Here is a 22,473-nt window from a genome sequence, read left to right on the forward strand (position 1 = left end):
GAGATACACAGGATCGGGAGAGGGAGCCCAGGGTAGGTGTGTGCAGACATTAAGAAACTAAGATTGTAGACAGAGTCCCAGTGTGAGGCTGGGAGGCCACAGGCAGCTCTACTCTGAGGGGAAAAAAAGAACCTTACAGGAAGGGGCCTCACCTGAGCCGGGGCCACAGCTGTGGGCACCTCTCCATCACTGCTGTCTGATGACTCCTCACTGCTGCTCTCTGAGTCCTCCTCCCACTTCCCCACCTGGGCCGAGGGGGTTGTAGGCCCCACCTTCCCAGGTGGCACTGGGCCGGTGCCTTTCCCCAAGGGCCCCATGCCCGTGGTGGAGGCAGGTTTCACCTGGGGGCTTTTCCCCAAGGGCTTCACCTGGGAGACACAAAGGACAAGATTAGGGAGGGAGTCCAGAAGGAGAATGTGAGTGAGGGGAGGAGAGCAAACGAAGCCAGCCGCACAAGGCTCTAGGTTCAGAGAGGAAAAGTCAAATCCACAGGAAGTCTTTTGAGGCAGGGCACAGGCCATGCAGGGCAGCTTCCAGCCTCACCTGAGTTGCATTCATGGCTGCCGGTGCCTCTCTGTCACTGTCTGACTCCTCGCTGCTGCTTCCTGAGTCCTCTTCCTGCTTCCCCGCCTGGGCCTGGGCGGCTGCAGGCCCTGTTTTCCTAGGAGGTGCTGGGGCAGCCCCTTTCCTGGGGGACTCCTTGGCAGGGGCCGAGGCAGCTCTGACCTGGGGGGCCTTCCCTGAAGGCTTCGCCTGGAGTGAGAAACAGGATGAGGGGAGAGAGCTCGGAGGGTGGACGTGTGGAGACAAGAGCTGGATGTGGCAAAGCTGGCCACACCCATGCAGGTGCTGGGGTTTAGGCATGTGGCCACTCTCCACCCCTCCCCTTTGCCTCACCTGAGCAGGCGGCGCCTCCTCACTGTCCGATTCCTCACTGCTGCTCTGCGAGTCCTCCTCCCGCTTCCCTGCCTGGGCCTTGGCAACTGCAGGCCCTGTCTTCCCAGGGGGTGCTGGGGCAGCTCCTTTCCTGGGGGACTCCTTGGCAGGGGCGGAGGCAGCTCCGACCTGAGAGGTTTTTCCTGAGGCCTTCGCCTGGAGAAACAAGACAAGGGGAGACAGCCCAGAGGATGCACGTGTGAGGAGACACAGGACACCAGGTACAAAAGACCAGATAGGGCAAATGATGCCACACAGTGAGAGGGGAGTAAGGGGCTGGGGTCTGAGGCATGCCCGGGGCTCTGGCACAGAGTGGGGGAACAAGTCCTGAGAAGGCCTTCTGGGGAGGGGCCTGGCTGCATGGAGTCTCCCTCCTCAGGCCTCACCTGAAGCAGGGCCTTGGCAGCTGGCGTCTCCTCCTCACTGTCAGATGACTCCTCGCTGCTGCTCTCTGAGTCCTCCTCTGGCTTCCCTGCCTTCCCAGGGGGTGCTGGGGTAGCCCCTTTCCCAGGGGTCCCCTTGGCGGGGGCCGAGGCAGCTCTGACCTGGAGAATTTTTTCAGAGGCCTTTACCTAGTGAAAAAGAAAGGGCAGCTTGCTCTCCTGCTTGTGACAACTCTCTGGTGATGCCTTTAGGATAAAGTCCAGAGGCCTTAATGAGGCTCCTAAGACTTCCCCTGCTTCCCTCCCCACTCCCTACCTTGACTGATACTTGGCCACACAGGCCTTCTGGTTTCTCAAAAATTGATCAGCTTCCCACATTCTCACTCCTGGAGCCTTCAGGCCCCCTGTTCCATTTCACTTAGCCACTGCCTCCTCAGCCTGTGGCTCCCTAAGAGACACCACTTCCTTAACATGGTTCTCCCTGGTGCCCCAGCACACTGGGTAGTTAGAGCCTGTCCTCTGCTGGGCTCCCACTGGCCAGAGAGCTCTGGAGGCACAGGCATAGGCACTGGCTTATGGGGAGCATCATCAGACTGGGCTGTGGGGACGGGTTGTGCAAAGGCCCAGGGAAGGGAAGGAATGAAGAGGCAGTCTGAAAGTGTGGAAGGGACTGAGGGAGGCCCTCACTGGACTTTCTGCACATGGACAGCAGCAGGACCCCTGGGAAGCCCATCCTCAGCCTCACGGGGCAAGGTCTGCACACCTGGCCCCCTCTTCACTAACTCCTCGGTGGGGCTCTGCACTGTCTTGGGGCTTTGGCAGGGTGGCTGCAGGCCCTGTCTTCCCTGGAAGGCCCTGGGTGTTCAGCCCTGGGCCAACAACCCTAGAAAACAGCAGCTCTGATCTTCTAAGAGCTTCCCATGCAGAAGGTGCAGGCTGCTCCACACATATCTTGCTTGGCTAGCTCCTTTTTAAATTTTTGAGCCAACACGGAGAAAGCAGATTTTACATAAAAGTTCACATTTATGGCCAGGTGCGGTGGCTCATACCTATAATCACGGCACCTTGGGAGGCCAAGGTGGGAGGACTGCTTGAGTCCACAGCCTGTGAAACACAGTGAAACCCTGTCTATACACACACACACACATAAGCTGGGTGTGGTGGTGTGTGCCTGTATTCCTAGCTACTCAGGAGTGAGGCTGCAGTGAGCTATGATTGCCACCACTGCACTCCAGCTTGGGCAACAGAGCAAGACTCTGTCTCAAAAAAAAAAAAAATTCACATTTGTGTTCCTTCTCAAAGTGGATGCCCATCCAACACTGTGTAGCCCCCAGATACTGCAAAATAGCCGAGGAGTAGAGAAGCTCCCTGTAGATGGGGTGGGAACACCAATTTATCACAATTCCTAGTCCTACTTCCACCTCAGGGCCTTGACACTTGCTGAGCCCCTGCCTGGAACGACCTTCCTAAGAGTGCTTCCTCCTTCTGGTCTTTACTGAGATGCCTTCTCCCGAGGCCAGCCCAGAGCACTCTGTTTCAAGTTGCCATTCCTATGTCCCCCACCCAACTTTCCTCTTTACCATTCACCAGCAGCTAACACAGGGGATCTGCTTATCTACTGCATGCCCCCGCCTTGTCCTGCCCCAGGCCTGGGGCTGGGTGGGTGACCCTCACTCTTCCTCCTTCCTGCTCTGACTTCCATTGCTTTCCAGCCCCCCTGTCTTGCCCTTGGGATGCACCCAGGGCCTTGGGGCTGCAGCCCTGCCCGCTCCCAGCAGATGGAGAAGGGAACTGGATTCCCTTTAGCTAACATGGTGTTTGCCTGCTCAGGGTCTGGTTTGTCCTGAGAAGTCAGAGGATTAGGGAATCAAAACTTCTCAAGTCCCTCACAGCAGGACTGGCTGCGACGAGGACAGCGGCCCATTTACGAGGCAGAGAAACTGAGGTAAAGTTGGTCACAGACAAAGCGGAGTGCAAGACTCCCCTGTGGGAAGCAGGCTGTTCTTGCTCTTCAACTTCACACCGTACTCCTCCCTCTCCCCAACTCCAGTGGCAGAGGTGCTCATGGGAGAGTGCTCAGGCTGCTGGGGGACCCGCAGGTCCTCCAAGGGGCAGCCCTCCTCCAGGCCTCACCTGGCTTGGTGTCCCTGCAGGGGCCTCCTCCTCACTTTCAGATCCCTCCTCACTACTCTCTGACTCCTCTTCTGGCTTCTTGGCCCTCTTGGCTGGGGGCAGGGCCCCTCCTTTGACCTGGGGTGTCACATCCCCCATATTCCCAGGGGCTGGGGCCGCCTTTCTTGCTGGAGACTCCTTAGTAGAAACTGATGAGGCTTTGACCTGGGCTGGTTTTACTGAGGGTTTCCCCTGGAATAAGAGGATGGAATTAGAAAATGAATGATAATTACTGTTTCCCCCTAAGGTTCTGTATCAGGTGCTTCAGCAGTTGATAAAGCTCTTTCCTAATGTCATTGGATTTTGAAGTAACTCCCTGAGACAGTTAATAGCTTTAGACCCATTTTCCAGAAAAGTACAAGAGGCTTAAAGAGGTAAAATCACTCATGATCAATATGAAGGGGCAGAGCCCCACTGGAACCCTGGACTGTCTGACTTTGGGACAGATCTCAAAACCATTATGCTCATCTCCCACCTGGCACACACAGGGCTCAGCCTGAGAGAAGGGCTTGCATCTCTCAATCAGGAGAGCTCATCCTGTCTGCCCCTTAAACTCAAGTATCTGATCACAGCAGCCATCCTGAGGGCCAGGAGTTCAGGATGTGAACACCACCTCTGCCACTGGCTTGCTGGACACCTTGGGCAAATTCCTTCCTTCTGTGAGCCCTTTCCTACACTTCCACAATTCAGACATTTCCCAGGCAGTCAGTGCCCTACTTCTACCTCTGAGATCCATCAGACCCCTTGCGGCCCTGGGTTTCTGGGGCATCTGCTACTGGAGCTCCGCACAGCCTCAGCCCATTGAGGTTGTGTGTTTATGGAGGGCTGGGAGTGGTCCCCTTCCCTTTGGCAAGACCCGGGGTGACAGAAGCCAGGGATGTCCTTACAGCTGGTGGTATCTAGGGCCCAAGGGTGAGGATGGAAGGTGAAGGGCAGCCCTTGGTAAGGCCTGGGGTAGATGGGGATGAGTTTTCAACCTTCACAGGGTTACTGGGCCAGGCAGCACAGTAAAGTGAGAAGTTCCCTGGGCACCAGATCAGTTCATCCATGACTTGTGCTGGTTTTCCCTCGAAAACATCTTTCCAACTGTGGACACCTTGGTCTCCCAGCCCCCAGCCTCTTATGCCAGTATTACTCCAATAGTCTCCTACATGGTCTCACTGCTTGTATTCTGCACTGCCCTCCAACCTAGGCTGCAGTCAGCAATCTTATTAAATGCAAATCAGGCCATCTCTCCTTGCTGGGATGGCTTCTCACAGCCCCTAGAATAAAACCCAAATTCCTTATGGTGGTCCTCAAGGTCAGACAGAAGATCTGGCCCCTGTCTACCTAGGACTTCATCTTGTGTCACTTTCCCCATAATTTATTTGTTTTTTAAAAAATAACATCCTGTAGAGACAGGGTCTCACTATATTGCTCAGGCTGGGTTCAAACTTCTGGCCTCAAATGATCCTACTGCCTTGGCCTCCCAGAGTGCTGCACTTACAGGTGTGAGCCACCGTGCCTGGTTTCTCCCTCTCATTTAAAGATCAATGTTTTGGCCAGGCGCGGCGGCTCATGCCTGTAATCCCAGCACTTTGGGAGGCCAAGGCAAGAGGACCACTTGAGGTCAGGAGTTCGAGACTAGCCTGGCCAACATGGTGAAACCCTGTCTCTACAAAAAATACAAAAATTAGCCAGGCGTGGTGGCGTGCACCTGTAATCCTAGCTACTTGGGAGGCTGAGGCATGACAATCGCTTGAACCCAGGAGGTGGAAGTTGCAGCTAGCCAAGATCGCGCCACTGCACTCCAGCCTGGGTGACACAGTGAGACTGTCTTAAAAAAGATCAATGTTCTTTAAAAGCACCAAACTCTTTGCCTCCTTCTCTGCACATGCCATTCCTTCTGCTTACGCCTACTCATCAATGTCAGTTTCTGCCCTGCGTGGCTCTCTACATTTCCACTTCATAGCAGCCATCACCAGTTAAATATCTGAGGGACGCTCCCTTGCCCCATGGTAGCAGGAACTCTGTCCTGCTCATCACTATATTCCCTAGGTCTGCCACTTAGTAGGTACACAATAAAAAGTAACCTGTGGAGACCTTTTCCAGGTCAAAGTTCACAAACCCAAGAGTCCTGCCCAACTCTAGCCAAGTGTCCAGGCCTGGCATTCACCAGTGGGCCCCGAACCCTCTCAGCAGCTGCAGCCCTAGCCACACCACGACAGCCACACTGTTGCCCCTGGGCCCTGTTCTTGCCCCATTTCCTGTCTGGAATGCCCTGCCTCCTCCACACCCCTTCCTAGTGAAGCCCACTGTGCTTTGAGGCCCTACTCCAGGGCACCTCTCCCAGGAAGGCTTGTCTAGTCTCACAGGCAGGAGGGTGTCCCTCTCCCACCCCCAGGGCTGATCTCACACTCAGAGTGCAGCAAGCAGCACCAGGCTCCTCTCCCTGCCCTTCCCCGGCTGCAGCCTTTCCAGCTCCTGGTCACCCTGCCACAGTTGCTGAACTGATCTGGGCCCACTGGTGTCTGAAGCCTCAGACAGGCTCCTGGGAGGGTTAGAGGCTGGGAGAGGGCAACTCCTAGGGATGGGTGGCAATTACCTCCACGTCTGTCTCATCGCTGGAGCTGGAGGTGTCCTCGCTGGAGCTGTCGGCCTGGCCCGCTGACACCATCCCTGAGGATCGGACACGGAGGGGACTGAGGGACTCCCTTTCCAGCCTCACCTGCCCCTCCCCAGCACCTCCCCACAAACCAGCTGCTCATCAAAGCCAAGTGCTGAGTGCTCACCCCTCGTGTGCCTCACATGCACTGAGCTGTGAAGCCCCCTTCTGAGGTGGGTACCATCACCATCCCTATGTTCCCACACATCTCTGGGGGCCCTGGGAAGGGCTGTGAGGGTACCCAACAAACATGCACCAGCACCTGACAGTCTACAGAACCTCCATCCACCATCATATCCACTGATGCAGGCCAGACAGATGTCTACTCTACATAGGAAACAGAGGCAAATCCAGGCCTTTCAGTTTAGTCTCTGAGCTGCCAGTGGTCTCTGTAACTCACCAGTGAGTCATAAAGCAGAAAATGCTCCAACGACTAGGTGGGCTGTTCAGCCTGAGGCCAGGTCCCTGTAAGCTGACCCTCCCTCGTCTAGGGGACGGGAAAAGGCCTAAGGTGCAGGAACCTGGCTGTCATGGAGACAAACTTTTGATTCCAGAAATGTCCCAGAACTTAAAGCAATGCCTAGGCCTGCCTCACCAGCCCAAGTTCTGGGGACTAGGTTCCTAGAGGTGGGGGCTTCTCACCAGGCTTGGCAGCAGCTCCAAAGGCCGGGACACTGCCCTCCTCCTCAGTTTCTGAGACCAACGTAGTATTTGCTGAGGGCTCTGCTGACTTCCTGGGAGACTTCCCAGAAAGAAGGTTGGCCACTGTCTTCCCAGTGGCAGGGTGTGGCATGGAGTTCCCAGTCTTGCCGGCTTTCTCTGTCCCTGCCTACAGAGAACAAGAGTGATAGACACATCTGGTATGGCATGGTGAACTAAGAGCACAGGCCACTTGTATCTGAACCCAATCTTACCACTTCTTAGCTGTGTGAGTTTGGGTAAACTACCCCTTCAATCTGTTTCCCAATCTTTAAAGTGAGGTTAAAAACAGCACCTCCTCTCACCAGAGGTGTTGAGAGAACAGAATCCCAGTTCTTGGGACATGGTAGTTATTTACCAAGTGGTAAGTAGCAGTTTGTTGTTGATCTTATCATTATTTCATAATTACTTTGAGACACTGTTGCTAATGCTCCAGGCAATTGCAGAGGCACAATTCTTTATACATGTATGTATCTAACTCTGCTTTCTGGATTATTAGAAAATGACACCTTGTTTTTTGAGCAGTTTCCAGTTTGGAAAATGCTTTTAGAGTTTCAGAACCACAGATGTCTTGATCACTACGGTGCCTCCACACCTGGCACAGTGCCTGGAACATAACGGGTATTAGTCAAGATCTGTTGAGTGAACAGGTGAATGCAGGCATGAAAGAGGAAAGAAGTCGCCTACCCCAGGTGTAGAATGTGCCCAGTGGCCCACTGCAGCAGGCATCATCCTCATCTTATAGAAAAGTAAACTGAGGCCCACAGAGGTGAAGGGACTAAGATCCCCCAACTGGTGACACAGGTTGAGCTCTGAATCCAGGTGGGGCAATTACTCACAACCCTATCCTTCTCTGACATGGAAGACTGTCCCCTGCCAGGCACCTTAAATCCCATTGGCAATAGCTTGGAAGGCAGTCCCACTCACCTTGGCTTTTTCTTTCATGCTTGATGGCAAGTCTGCCCCCAGGACTGAGGAGTTGGTAGATGCTAGTCTTGGGGCTGCAAGAAACAAACATCTGCTAAAGAAGCCAGATGAGCTTTTCTCATCTATGAATGGCAAACAGGTTTCATCTCACCTAACAATTCTATTGGTATTGGCTGCCTGGTGCTGGTACGAGGATCTGAGGCTGAGCCCAGACTTGCAGGAATGAGCTCTGTGATGCATCAGCCAGGTCCACCAGGAGCAAGAGAGAAGAGGACGGTAACATGAAGCTATGTGTCTGCATCCCTGATGGATTCCCAACTCCCCTGCAGCATGAGACGTTGAGGCCCCCGGAGGGAAAAGGACTGGCCCACATTCTTGCTGCCTACTGGGCACTGCACACTGCAATGGGCACCAATCACACAGGCCACCACACTGTAGCCCTGAAAGCTGTTCGGCAAGAAGGGGCAGTGGTCAGGCAGGCAGCCAGCCCCAGGTCCACAGAGAAAGTTGCCTGGAATTCAAATGGCTTCTTAGTGGACAGGTGGCTGAACAATGCCACCTGGGCCCCGTTAGATATTGATATTCACTGATTCTTAGTGTTTATTTATTTATTTATTTACTGGGACAGAGTCTCACTCTGTCGCCCAGGCTGGGGTGCAGTGGCACAATCTCAGCTTACTGCAAGCTCTGCCTCCTGGCTTCACACTATTCTCCTGCCTCAGCCTCCCAAGTAGCTGGGACTACAGGTGCCCACCACCACGCCTGGCTAATTTTTTGTATTTTTAATAGAGATGGGGTTTCACCATGTTAGCCAGGATGGTCTCGATCTCCTGACCTCGTGATCCGCCCACCTCGGCCTCCCTAAGTGCTGGGATTACAGGCATGAGCCACCGCACCCGGCTTCTCAGAGCTTTTATACCAGGGTATTGTCTCCCTAAATCTTAGATTTCTTTTTGTTGAGGAGAATGTTGCTGAGATGAATGGCATGATCTAATTCTTTTCCTGGCACTTCACTCCATCTCTCTCTTTCTGTAATTATGGAAAAATTTTAAGTAGTAAGTAAAAAAAGTAAAAAGGAAGAACCAGGCAGCTCCAACCATTAGCAACTTGTGATCAATCTTCTCATCTCATCTATTATCTCACTCACCCTTCCCCATCAAGCATTACTTTGAAGAAAATGCCAGATATCCTATAATGTTGCCCACAAATACTTCAGCATGTTTCTCTCTCAATGAGGACCCTTTTTTAAATTTTTTTTGAGACAGGGTCTTGCTCTGCTGCCCAGGCTGGAGTACAGTGGCACATTCATAGCTCACTGCAACCTTCAATGCCTGGGCTCACATGATCCTCCTATCTCAGCCTCCCCAGTAGCTGGGACCACCAGTGCATGCCACCATGCCCAGCTAATTATTTTTTGCAGAGATGGAGTCTCACCGTTGCCCAGGATGCCAACGAGGACTCTTCTTACTTTTTTTTTTTTTTTTTTTGAGACAGTCTTGCTCTGTTGCCCAGGCTGGAGTGCAGTGGCACAGTCATGGCTCACTGCAGCCTTGACCTCCTGGGCTCAAGTAATCCTCCTACCTCAGGCCTCCTAGGCAGCTGAAACTACAAGCACACGCCACCATGCCTGGCTAAATTTTAAATTTTTTGTAGAGACAGGGTTTTGCCATGTTGCCCAGGTGGGTCTCCAACTCCTGGGCTCAAGTGATCCTTCTACCTTGACCTCCCAAAGTGCTGGGATTACTGGTGGGTGTGAGCCACCATGCCCAACCTAGTGAGGACTTTTTTAAAAAAATTACATACTAGGGAGGCTGAGGCAGGAGGATCACTTGAGGCTAGGAGTTCGAGGCCAGGAGTTCAAGGCCAGTCCAGGCAACATGGTAAGACCTCATCTCAAAAAAGCCCCAAACCAAAAAAAAAAAATTGTAATTACACTTTCATTATCACAGCTTATAAAATTGATTAATACCAAATAGCCAATCAGTACGAAATTTTACCATTTGTGTTTCAAACAGCATGCAGGTCTGTATATATGCATGTATGAATACATGTTTGAATGACTATAGAGGCAAAGTAGGAAGTTTTAAAGGTTACCTACCAGGAGACGCACTTAGGAATGATGGGGAACAGGGTAGGAGAACAAGAAACCTTTAAGTTTTCTTCCATATGCTCTTCTACAGTTCAAAGTGAACTCGTTTTGCATTTATAATGTAAAATTAAGTGATATATATCTAGGGCGCAGTGGCTCATGCCTGTAATCCCAGCCCTTTTGGAGGCCAAGGTGGGCGGATCACCTGAGACTAATCTGGCTAACATCATGAAACCCCATCTCTACTTAAAAAAAAAAAGAAAAAAACCCACAAAATTAGCTGGGAGTCGTGGTGCACACCTGTAGTCCCAGCTACTCGGGAGGCTGAGGCAGGAGAATCACTTGAACCCAGGAGGCGGGGGTTGCTCTGAGCCGACATCACGCCATTGTACTCCAGCCTGGGTGACAAGAGTGAAACTCCGTCTCAAAAAAATAATAAAATATATATCCAGTATGATCTCAAACACTTTAAAAGCAGGCTCAGGAAGCTGGGCATGGTGGTATATGCATGGAATTCCAGCTACTCAAGAGGCTAAGGCAGGAAGATCACTTGAGCTCAGGAGTTCAAGACTAGCCTGAGCAACATGGTGAGACCTTGTGTTGAAAAATAAAAAATAAGTATTCAGAAATTTGTCTTCTATGTAAGCAAAAGAAGATAATACGATGCACAGGAGACACAGCAATTCCTCTGTGGAGTTATGGCTGCTGTTGGGGAAAGTACAAGGAGCCCTGGGACCTTAGGGGAAGAAGGGGCTATAAAAGCTTTGACTGAGTTACTCCTGCAAACGGTGTAAAACCAGTGCCCAGTACAGCCTTCCAGTGCTAATGGGTACAATTCTAAAAGAACACGAAGATCAGCAATTACTAAAGCATCCCACAGGTCACACAGAAAATGTGTCTGCTAGCTGCTTTCTGAAATCCCTCCAGCAGTACTTCTGAACATGTGTCTTCTTTCCAGCTAATAAGAATCACCTGGAAGTCTGCAACAGGGCAGCTCCTGGGCCCCAAACACTAAATGAGACTGGAAGGGCCCATCTGGTTGTTTTGGTTCAGCCTTGCATCCCCAGAGCCTGGAGATATAATGCCTGGCACAGAAGAGGGGCTCAAATACTGCCAAAGATATGTGGTGCCCTCCCAATCTTCTCCCCAGGGTCTTTTAGGTCTTCTACTGATAATAGAAGAAGCTGGAGGTAGACTCTACCCTAGAACAATCAATATTCCATAGCCTGTTCCCAAAGCTGCAAGGCTCTTACTGGCTTTGGCGGTTTCGGCTTCTGCTTCCTCCTCCTCTTCCGAGCTCTCCGAGGTGCTGATGGGGTCTGACACACGGGTCTTCTTAGCTTGCAGTGCCGCATCTTCCTCTGCCTTCCGCTTCCGACCAAGCTCTGAGGTTCTGCAGGACAAGGGTGACTGTCTATACCAACTGGGTGACAGAACAACTCCACAAGATTTGACTAGACCTTCCCGCATCCTTCCAGCTCTTATAAGGCAATGTGCATTGAATCTAAACAGTGGTGAAAACACAGTATAGACACAATTTTGTATTCTGCATTTTCACTCACTTCATAAAGTGCTTTTACAATTCTTGATTAGTCTTTAAAATAATCAGGAATGCTGGATAATGTTAGGTAACAGCTGCAGCAGCTACCAGTCTGTAAGTGATAGGAGCTGACCCACTCAGGCACCTCACAGAACTGCCCAGGCTCTTCCTCCTGCAGAATGTGCTGTGTGTACTGTGCCTTCTTGGAAGACTCTGCCCAGGTCCTTGTCCTTCACATCTCAACTTTAATGTAGCCTCCCCAGAGAGGCCCTCGATGATTGCCCCCTCCTCCAAGGCATGCTCTGCCCTGTGATCCCATTTCATTTTCTTCAGAGCTTTTCTCTATCTCTTGTTATTTTACTTACTTCCTAGACTCTTCCCCTACACAGAAAGGCCCAGGGAGAGGGGCAGCTGGCAGCTCACTACAGTATCCTCAGTGCCTCGCACATGTTTCAAAAACTGAACAACTAAGTGACTTGCTCATGGCAAAGTGAGTCTAGGGCATGGGTAGGATAAGCACCCAGATGGCTGAGCCCCTGCACTTTCAAGTCTCACGCCCATTGACCCCCATCCCAGGGAGTCACTGTCTAGGCCCCAGGTTTCCCAGCTGCGATGGACTCTGCTCTGTCATGGTTTGGGATGTGATACTCAGGTCCCTTGTTCCCAGGAAAGCCACTTGTCAGGATTCTCCTGTTAAAAACAGGTTTCATTTTTACATGTATCAATTTATTCTGCCTCTTTTCTCCCAATAAAAATGTTGAGCAGGGATTTTTCTCTGGTTTGTTTCCAGCTATATCAGGAATATTGCCTGGGTTGTAGTAGATGCTCAATAAATACTGAGGCGGGTGCAGGAAGTGGGGGAGCCTCCAACCGGTAGTTTTACCACTTTATATGGACCACTGTGTCTAACCCTCACAATGCAATGAGATAACTGCCATCATTATTTTCATTTTACAGGTGAAGACACAGACTCAGGGAGGCCAAGAAATCCACTCAAGGTCATACATACAGCTAGTTGCTGAGTTTGAACTCTGCAGGGAATTGCTAGGCTAGGCTGCCTTTGGTGGGTTTGAGGTCCTTGTCCAACTCAGCACCCCTCACCCATAGAAGGGGCCAGTGGCAGGGAAGAGTGTGCAGAGCAGCTCACTGAAGCAGTTTTTTGGGGGAAGGACGTACTACGAATAACACCCACCCATCTGGGCAAGTCAGGGTGAGGAAGTGTGGGCTGTGCCCTGTGCTCTAAGCTCTCCTTAGCAGCAGAGGACAGCTAAGAACTGAGGGTTGGCAGGGTTTTCAATGACCTTAGCTCTCCACCAGAGGCTGTAGTCCCTTCCACACCATTTCTGCCTTTGTTTACACACCTCTAATGACAGGGAACTCACCACTTCCACCTAGCCCACCTCATTTTTGGATAGCTCTGATGTCGTTATATTCAGAAGCTGAAACCTGTCTTCCTGAAGCAGGTACATTTGGGGCCCGCTTCTGTCACCAGGGCCTCAGAGAACACACTATTCTTGGTTCTCAAAGATGTGCTGTGGTCCCTCATACCCCTCTCCTGCCTCCTTTCCATCCAAGGCAATTCAATACTCTCTACCATTCCTCATGGGATATGTCTGCACGTCCTTCACTCCCTTAGTCAGCTGTGGCCGGGCCAGTGTATGAAGAGAACACAATTACTCTCTCCATTTTCAAACCATTCCTCTGTTGATACATCCTTGGATGATTCCCTCTTCCTTGAAGAGTACATAAATTTTACATGTTTAAAAGGCATCTCACACTCAAATGTCATTGAAATCTTTCCCCTCCAAACTGGGTTCCCTTCAAGCTCTATGCATGGGTACACAAGTCAGACGTGGAGTCAATCAGATACTTCCTCTCCCACCCATCCACAGGCCCTGGTTTCATCCCTATGATTCTTGGGAATCCACTCTCTACCCCGTTCTCCCTGTGTCAAGCCCCATCAGCTCTTGCCTGGATGATGGTGTCCATGGCCCGACAAGTCTCACCATGGTGCAGAGCGATCTCCTCACTTTTTCACCCTACCATGGCCCCACTGCTCTTGGATAAAGACAAAATTCCTCACCATGGATAACCAGCCCACGCGTGGCTATCCATGTGATGACCTAGCCCCATCTGTACTGTCCACCAGCCACAGGACTTAGCATTAGCAATTTCCACTGGCAGGTACACTCCACCTGCCGCTCTCTACCCACTGTATAGTTCACTCCTCCAATTCCTACAGCTCTCAAGTCAAAGATCACCTCAGGGAAGCTTCCCCTGGACCCCCAAATGAAGCCAGGCTTACTCATTTATGTGGCTGTGGCAACAGGTTCCTCTCTTTTGTAATCCTGACTACCACTGTAATTTAACATTCATTTGTTTCATTCTTTGACTCATGCCTATCTCCTTGGCTACAATGTCGGCTGCAGGAAAGGAGGAACCATGTCTGTCTCACTTGTGACAATATTTGCATACTAAGAACAGGACTTGGCTTTCAGGAGGTGCTCAATAAACGTTTGTTGAGCAACTGACAAGCTGGTGAGAAGCTCTTGTTCTTAAGAGATCACAGCTCTCAATGTCCCCTCCCACTACCAGATATCCACACAGAAATACCCACCCATGTGATGTGAGCTGGCTTTCTGGAGGCAACAATGGTGTCCACAGTGGGCTACGGGGACAGATCTTAGACCAGAAAGGTATCCCAGCTTATTCCAAGCCGAGTTGCTTGGGGTGTCCCTACTCCACCCTGTCGGCCCCACCACTTACTGTTGCCAGTGTGTATAGATGTCCAGAAGGGTTACGGGCTGAGCCAGGAAACACTTCTGCAGAGAGGTAAAGAGAAAGCCACAATTAACCCCCAGTACAGTAAGGATCCTCCTTGGGCCCAACTCTCCCCAAACTCATGACTTATACAGACAGGTGGTTCAGAAGAGGGTCTTTTTGGCTGGGCATGCTGGCTCATACCTGTAATCTCAGCACTTTGGGAGGCTGAGGCAGGAAGATCACTTGAGCCCAGGAGTTCAAGACCAGTCTGGGCAACATAGTGAGACTGTCTCTATAAAACAATTTAAAAATTAGCTGAGAATGGTGGCATGCACTGGTGGTCCCAGCTACTCAGGAGGCTGCGGTGGATCACTTGAGCCCAGGATATTGAGGCTGCAGTGAGCCATGCTCACGCCACCGCACTCCAGCCTGGGCAACAGAGCAAGACCCTTTCTTTAAAAAAAAAAAAAAAAAAAAGAGGGTCTTTTTGCTCTGGGAAGTATGTCTGCTTGGCCCTGCCAGTTCTGTCCAAAACCTTCCAGAGACAAGAAGGACAACCAATCCCAACTAAAACCTTTTTAGACAACCCCTTTGAAAGGCCAGAGGTGGACTGTTCCAACCTAGCATTCATCCAGCTCCCAGCCTCTCTGGCATTATCCATGCCTAGAGGCCATGAGACAGGGTTTTCCTCACCTTTGACCTTTAGAAAAGCTTTCAAAGCCGTGGCCAGCCAATCTTCCCAAAGCGCGAATCACAGCCCAGACACCTGAGGCATCCAGGTGGCATGACCACAGTCTACTAGTCTGCTGGGAAAAGACTGGGCCCAAATGGTACCAGTCCCTTGGTGGAAGCAGAGGGAACCAGGTGGAATCCAGGCCTTTGGAGCAGAGGCCAGAGGGCCCACTGTCTCTGTAAATGTCAATAAGCCATGATATCAAGTACTCTAATGAGGCTAAGCAATGTGGGGCACGGGTGGACTGAACTAATCTCGTCACCTCTTCAAACTTCAGATTTCTTCTTCTTAACATGGGGACAACAGCGATACCCACCTTGCAGGCTGCTATCTGGTTTGAACAAGACCATCTGTCAGTGCCCAGCAGTGAGCCCGTAACACTAAGATTTCAAGAGTCAGTTTCTCTCTGCTCCACCTCAGACAAAGTGTCCTCCTTGCTGTCCTCAAATGTGTCAGGCCACCCTGCCTCTAACGGGGCCTTGCTATTCTTGCTGTCTGGAGTGTTCTCTCCCCTGTTAACTACACAGCTCACTCCCTCATTTCCTTCAGGTCTCTGCCCAAATGACACCTTCTCAATGAGACTTCCTTGACCACTCTACCTATAATCGAACTCTGACATCCCTTTTCCCCCTTGCTTGCCTTACTTTTATAGCAAGCACCAACCATCATTGGATATACTATATCATTAACTTATTAAACTTTTTCTATTTGTCACCTGTCTGCTCCTACTAGAATGTGTGCTCCATGAGGGCAGGGCATTTTTGCTCCAATGAAGATGGGTACTATCTCTTGCTCCCCTTATCTGTGATAGGAAATAGGAAGAGCAAATGAGGTTCAGAGAGAGGGGGAAAAGCATAGATAACGTCTTAGGGCCCATCACCCTTTAGTCCCTCCAGGAGGTTCTGAGAGCAAGCATTAGGAGCAGAGCCTACACCACAGGGCAAAGGGACCTGACTACTTAGGATACTGTCTCACCAGCTCAAAACTCTCCATTGGTTTACCACCGCTCTTCCAAGGAAGATCAAACTGCCCACCAGACCACTCCAGCCAGCCCCTGCCTCCATCTCCCCAGGGGCATCTGGCCCTTGTACTTCACACTTCAGCCACTACGGACATTTTTTTTTTTTTTTGAGATGGAGTCTCACTTTGTCACCCAGGATGGAGTGCAGTGGCTCAATCTCAGCTCAATGCAACCTCTGCCTCCTGGGTTCAAGTGATTCTCCTGCCTCAGCCTCCCGAGTAACTGGGACTACAGGTGCACGCCACCATGCATGGCTAATTTTTGCATTTTTAGTAGAGACAGGGTTTCACCATGTTGGTCAGGCTAGTTTTGAACTCCTGGCCTCAAGTGATCAGCCTGCCTCAGCCTCCCAAAGTGCTGGGATTACAGGCGTGAGCTACCGTACCTGGCCTGCTATGGACTTAATAAAAAATTTTTTTTGTGACAGTGTCTTGCTCTGTTGCCCAGGCCGGAGTGCAGTGGCATGATCATGGCTCATACTGTATCCTTAAACTCCTGGGCTCAAGAGAGTGGACTTTCTCCAGGCCAGTGTGTACACCACAAGGCATTTACACCGCAGCTATTCCTGACCAGGGCAATCTGCCATCCATCTCTCTTTTTTTTTTTGAGGCAGAGTCTTGCTTTATCGCCCAGGCTGGAGTGCAGTGGCATGATCCTGGCTCATTGCAACCTCTGCCTCCCGGGTTCAAGCAATCCTTGTGCCTCAGCCACATGAGTAGCCAGGATTACAGGCGTGCGCCAACATGCCCAGCTAATTTTTGTATTTTTAGTAGAGACGGTGTTTCACCATGTTGGCCAGTCTGGTCTCGAACTTCTGACCTCAGGTGGTCTGCTAGTCTCAGCCTCCCTAAGTGCTGGGATTACAGGCGTGAGCTACCGTGCCCGGCCCATCCCTCTCATTCTTAACACTTATTGCAGTGCTAAGCATATAGTCACTTTTGTGATTCTTTGATTTGTCTACCTTACTAGAGTGTAAGCTCCAGGAGGGCTGGGAGACGGTGCTCACCATTCGAACACCAGGAAGCACCCTTAATACCGGATTAACAGTTGAATTAATCAAGTAAGAAATTACTGTACCACGAGTTCGAGTACCAAAGCTGTCCGTCTCAGTACAGACAATCGCTAAAGGCCTGAGTTCCAGCTCAACTAAGGGGCTGTAGGGTCCCTTCTCCAGGCGCTCCCCCGAGGGGCTGGTCGCAATCCACCCCCGAGACTCGCAGCAACCTCCTTGCCCCAGGGGGGGCCGCGCTGAGCCTAGCCACGTGGCGGGAGACTTAGGAAACTTAAAACACCCGCTACCAGGAAGGGGGTGGAGGTAAGGGACGCGGGAATTACAAAGTTCGGCCCCTGCGAGCACACTTTCTGGCCCAACCCACTGCCCCGATGTGGAAAGTGAGGCCCAGGGGAACTGAAGTCGCAGTGGGGAGGCAGAGATTGCGGCTCCTCCGGTACCCCTGGCCCGCGCCGTCGAGCACTGCGGGACCCGGCTCCGGGCGCCTGCCGGGTCGCCTGGGAAAGGGGCGCGGGCCGCGAGCCGCGGATCTCCACATCTTGCACGCGGCCCTCGCACACGGCCCACGAACGCTTACCTGGCCGCTCTGCTCCTTCACTTCCCGCGCCGCACGCACATAGCCAGCCCGCAGCAGATGGTGGTAGATCAGGGGAAGTAGCTCCCGCCGCTTCCTGGCCTCGGCCATGCCCGCGACCCCCGGCCGGCCGGCTACCTGCACGCCCCGCCTTAGTCCCCGCCCGCCACTTCCCTCGCGCCCTTAGACCTCGCGCGCCCCACTTCCGGCTCCTCTTCCGCTCCGGCCGCGCGGCGCGCCGGGAAACGTAGTCCCCTCTCCGGGAGTGGCCGGCCCCGCCCCTCAAGGCGAAAGGGGCGGAGACTCGTAGTCAACAAGACCGCCCATTGGCGCGGAGCAGGCGGGGCTAGACAGGGACCCGCCCCCGGGGCCGGCCGGGACTTGAACGACTCTCTTTTAATCCTTCTGGCTGGTGAGATTTGAAGAGATTTATCTTCCTTGTTAATTCTCTGATGGCTGGGTCTGCGTTTTACTCATCTCTGAACTCCCTAATCTGGATCTTTCTCTTGATCCGAACTTTGTACTGCCATTACCTGCTCATTTATCCATTTCACACGGTTTTTGGTGCCCATAAACCAGGCACGAGTTGCCAGTTTATTCATTCATTCATTCGCTAACTGAACAAATCTGTAGTAAGCACCGTAACTTGGGCTAGCACCCGGCTAGGCTAGGGGGATTCAAAAGATGCATAATACATGGCGGTTGCCCTCAAAGCTCACAGAGACGACTGTCCGTAACCAAGCAACTATAGTTCAATATGTGGTGTGCATTGTCAGGGACAGATGCAGCCTATGGGCGCCCCAAGGAGGGACACCGAACCCCACAAGAAATATCTAAGCTGAGGCATAAAGACACCTGAAATTGCTGGGTGCAAAGCAGAGGACTGGCAGAGGGCACTGCATGAGTCTAGGCATGAGAAAACACCCTGCTATTGCCTGGGAACCCTAAATCCAGAACCCCCAGTCTGCGCTGCTGGGCTGTCGAGGTGGGGTGGGGTGAGGTGGGGAAGAGGGAACAAATGAGGGCCCATGAGGATGAAGAAGTAGACAAGGCCTACAACACCCCCACCCCCAACAGAGTTTGGACTTTGCTCTGAGGGCATTAGATAGTCTCTGACTGGCTTTTCAAAGGAGGTTGACCCTGTTTTGTGTTTTTAAAAGATTGTTAAAACCAAAGCACATACCATTAATACTAAATGTGAGGCTGTTGTAGTTGTTGAGGGAAGGTTGGCAGGGAAAAGGTGAGGTAGGCTGCAGAATGTTAGAGTCAGCTGTTCTTAACTTCATGGACCCATTGAGAATCTGAGGGCAGCATGTTTCTTACGGGCACAGGAGTCCCTAACCCTAGGAGGTCCAGGTATGTGGTTATCTTTGTCTTGAACTTGAATGGAAAATGTTATGTGTCTGTACACATTCAACATTTCCCATTTTCTTGAGCAAATATTTATTGAGTACCTACCATTGGGGATGGAATAGTCTCTACTCCTATAGAGCTTACAGTCTAGTGATGGAATGGTCTCTACTCCAATAGAGCTTACAGTCTAGTGGAGGAGACACATACTAAACTAATAGTCATACAATACAGTGTTACAAACAGCTGGTAAGTGCAGGAAGGAAAAGGATAGTGTTTTCTTATGTAATAAATATAGTGTTTAAAAGCTGCATTGGAGTCATACTGCCTGGGTTCAAATTCTGGCTTTGCCTCATTAACTAGGTGACTTTGGGCAAGTTACATAACTTCTCTGTGACTCAGTTTCTTTATCTGTACAATGGAGATAATTATAATTTCTACCTCACTGGGTTGTCATAAGGAGTAAATGAATTCTCAGCAGAAATGCTTAGAGGAGCCCTGAACAATAGCGCTCTTTGTGTGCGTGTGTGCTATTATTGTGAAAGCATATAACAGGAAGGAGGGATCTATTTTTTTCTTGGGAGTTAGGGAAGGATTCCCTGAGAAATTGATGGTTATGAGGAAACCAGAACTGTGTGTAAGGGAGAGTCGGGGAGAAGAAATCTGAGCAGAGGGAAGAACCTGTGCAAAGGGCCTAGGGCAGAAGGTACAGCTGAGAGAATAGACACAAAAAGGCCTTTGTAGCATGGTCCAGAGGGAGAGCAGGGGGACTGGGGAGTGTAGAAGGTGGGCAGAGGGCAGACTGTACGTGAAGGATTGGCCACATCAGGGTTTTTTTTCTCCATCCTAAGAGCCATTGGAAGCCACTGACAGTGTAAGCCCAAGAGGTACAGGATGAAATCTGAATTTTACTGTGACCTGTGTGCCTGCCCAGTGGAGAATGGAGTGTGTCTGGCGGGTATGAGTATATGTAGGAAGACAAGTCAGGGTTAGGAGTGCAGGCAGGCATCCAGGAAGAAGACAGTGTGTGTGTGTTGGGGGGAGGGGTGGTAGGTGGGGGGGCAGGGGGGGAGGTGCTGGTGGCATTGGAGTTGAAGAGCAGTGGAAGATTCCCAGAGTTAATCAGGAACTAAAGTTGTCACAGAGGTGTGTTGGAATGGGAGGGGAAGGAAGAGGCAATGTCAGAATGGACCTTCAGGTTTCTGTGCAAACAAGTAGGCAGTATCTTTCACTGAGATAGAAAAAACTGGAAGAGGACTGAGACAGGGGGGTGGTTTGATTGAGGAGAGGAGGATGTGGACAGAGAAGTGAAAGTATATATTCTACATTAGACATCTTGAGCTTGAAATTCCTTATAGTCACCACATGCAGATGTTGAGAAGATTCTTGGAAACCTGGGTTTGGACATGGCATGGAGGTCTGGGCTAGAGATGAAGATGAGAAGTTGTCGATAGAGAGATGATAATTGCAGCTGTGGATGAGGAGAAGCTTACCCAGGGAGAAGAATGTGGAGAGAGAAGAGAGATGGCCCAGGATGAAGTTTTGAGGTACATCTACAGATTAGGGCTGTGTACAAAAGGATCTGCCTGCAAAGGCTGATCAGGAGTGGCTGGACAGGTTGGAGAAAGCCCAGGAGAGTGGGCTTATGGAAGGAGGCCAAGGGAGACATTTTAGGAAGCCGGGAAGACTTGATGGAGGGAATGCTCTGAGAGGTCAGATAGGAGGAAGGTGCAGCCCTGGGCTTTGGTTTATGGACAGGCGTGGAGATTGTTGGGGCCTTAGGGAGGGCTATTTATGTATGGCATGATGGAGGGGGTCAGATGGCAGTGGTCTGATGAGTGCAGGAGGGATGAGGGAGGCAGTGGGTCTTTCGAGAAGTTTTTGTGTAAAAAGGACAAGAAAGATAAAGTGCTAGGGCCAATATGTAGGTTAGGGGAGATGTGTTTCAAGGTAGAAGAAACCTGAGATTTGTTCAAAAATGAATGGCAGATCCAGGAGAGAGAGGTTAACCAAGAGTGTAGGAAATAGGGGAGATAATCAGCGAGTAAAGTTCTCTCAAACATGTGCGAGGGGCTGGGATCAGGCATGTGGGTTGGGGGGTTGGTCTTGGGGAGGAGGAGGGATAAGTTCTCTAGAACCCAAAAGCAGGAACAAAGAGAGGATGGGTGCAGATGTAGATGTAGGTTTATAGTGGGATGTTAAGGGAGATTTCATTTTGAGCTTCTATTTTTTCTGCAAAGTGGGAGGCAAGGTCTTCTGCTGAGAGTGAAGAAGAGGTGGTGAGGAGTTTGAAAGAAGGAGAATGATCATTCAGAGTGTTGAGAAGCAACTTGCCCACAAAATCCCCAATTGCCTGACAGTCTTGGCTCCCCAGTTGAGGTTGGTGGTCCTTAGTGTATGTGGGTCTTGTCCTGTCCTGCTGAGTGAATTCCTCCATCAGGGCTCACCTACCCAGCTGCAGGCTGGGGAGACGTATGTACATAGTGGGATTTATCCAGGCCTAGGGCTTTGCCAGATGGGTAGAAAAAAAAGGGCACAGGAGTCTAAAGTGTTGGCAAAGAGATGCTAAAATTCTGGGTCCTGGGATCTACACTGGGTAGCGAGGGAAGCAAGGCAGATGGGGTGTTTGCAGGGAGAGAGTGGAATCCTTCATGGGCCAGGCCTTATGAAGTTGGGAGCTCAGAGAGGGCTGGGAGCTGGAACTGGTGGTGACACCCAGGTTTCCGCTTGGGTGGCTGGATGGGTGATGAATATACATGATGAGCATACAAACCATTGTAAGATCTAAGATTTTTTTCCACCAACACCTCCAGGAACCAGTTTTCATTTCCTCGAGGGCGTCAAGGCCCCATTTGAGAATGCATGCCTTAGTAGAATGTAAACTCCCTGAAGGCAGACTTACCTTTGCCTTGTTGGTTGCATTATTTCCAACATTTTGCACAGTGCCTGCACACAGCAGGCACTTAACAAGTATTGGCAAGTGCAGGAATGGTTACGGACCTCTCCTGAAGAAGGGAGGGCAGGGCAGGCAAGGCGCTCACTGAGTCTAGGCCTGGAAGCAGGAATGTGGAAGGCTTTGGAAGGCAGTGGGGAAGGAACTGGATTGTGCATCCTTGGCTGACCCTGGAAGAAATGCAGAACTGTAATTAAATTAAAGAACGAAAACAAAACCACACCAGGATGGTCTAATACCTTCTGTCTGGCAACAGGTTGTTTGTTTTTGTTTTGCTCCTAATAAAATTCATTGTCGGCACTTATGCTTTGTCCTCGGCTCCTGGGAGGCTGCCTCTTCTGTGGACAATTTCTTTATTTCCCTCATTTTCCAAATCATACCCTTCACTGAATTGCCTCAGGGCCCAAGCACAAAATTAGAACATTAAACTGATAAAATATAACATGGCAACAATTAAGACAGCAACAAACAAAACAGTGCATTAAAAAAAAAAAATTAGCCTCAGAACATTTCTCTACCAGTAAGAGAAAATGCTTTTGTTAGTGGTAGAAACCAGATGCTCCCAGACCACTGAACTGCGAGTCCCTCTCGGGGAAGCAGCATGCTTTAGTCACCTTGGATTCCCATGCACAGCACGGCGAGGTCACTTAGGAAATGAATGAAGGAAGAATGAACAA

The 22,473-nt window shown here is 50.9% G+C and overlaps 1 protein-coding gene across 10 annotated transcripts in view; it reads right to left on the reverse strand.

Moving 5' to 3' along the window:
* Positions 1-17,710, reverse strand: part of TCOF1 (treacle ribosome biogenesis factor 1) — a 42,370-nt gene extending 24,660 nt beyond the window's left edge. For 8 of the 10 annotated variants that reach the window (XR_004033073.1, XR_004033074.1, XM_030826578.1 and 5 more), the window contains exons 1-11: positions 17,497-17,710; positions 14,157-14,212; positions 11,104-11,243; positions 7,762-7,835; positions 6,778-6,964; positions 6,076-6,149; positions 3,453-3,683; positions 1,323-1,508; positions 898-1,092; positions 544-753; positions 153-368 (exon numbers count right to left, since the gene is read on the reverse strand). Coding sequence is in view for 8 of the 10 variants with exons in the window: in XM_030826578.1 (XP_030682438.1) it covers positions 153-368; positions 544-753; positions 898-1,092; positions 1,323-1,508; positions 3,453-3,683; positions 6,076-6,149; positions 6,778-6,964; positions 7,762-7,835; positions 11,104-11,243; positions 14,157-14,212; positions 17,497-17,604 (1,677 nt within the window). In the remaining 2 variants the exon portion in view is untranslated. The remainder of the gene's footprint in view (positions 1-152; positions 369-543; positions 754-897; positions 1,093-1,322; positions 1,509-3,452; positions 3,684-6,075; positions 6,150-6,777; positions 6,965-7,761; positions 7,836-11,103; positions 11,244-14,156; positions 14,213-17,496) is intronic. The other 2 variants (XM_030826575.1, XM_030826574.1) reach the window with 1 other exon arrangement.
* Between the last annotated feature and the right edge of the window lie 4,763 nt (positions 17,711-22,473).

This window comes from Nomascus leucogenys, chromosome 2 (assembly GCF_006542625.1).
Source record: "Nomascus leucogenys isolate Asia chromosome 2, Asia_NLE_v1, whole genome shotgun sequence".
Taxonomy (NCBI): domain Eukaryota; kingdom Metazoa; phylum Chordata; class Mammalia; order Primates; family Hylobatidae; genus Nomascus; species Nomascus leucogenys.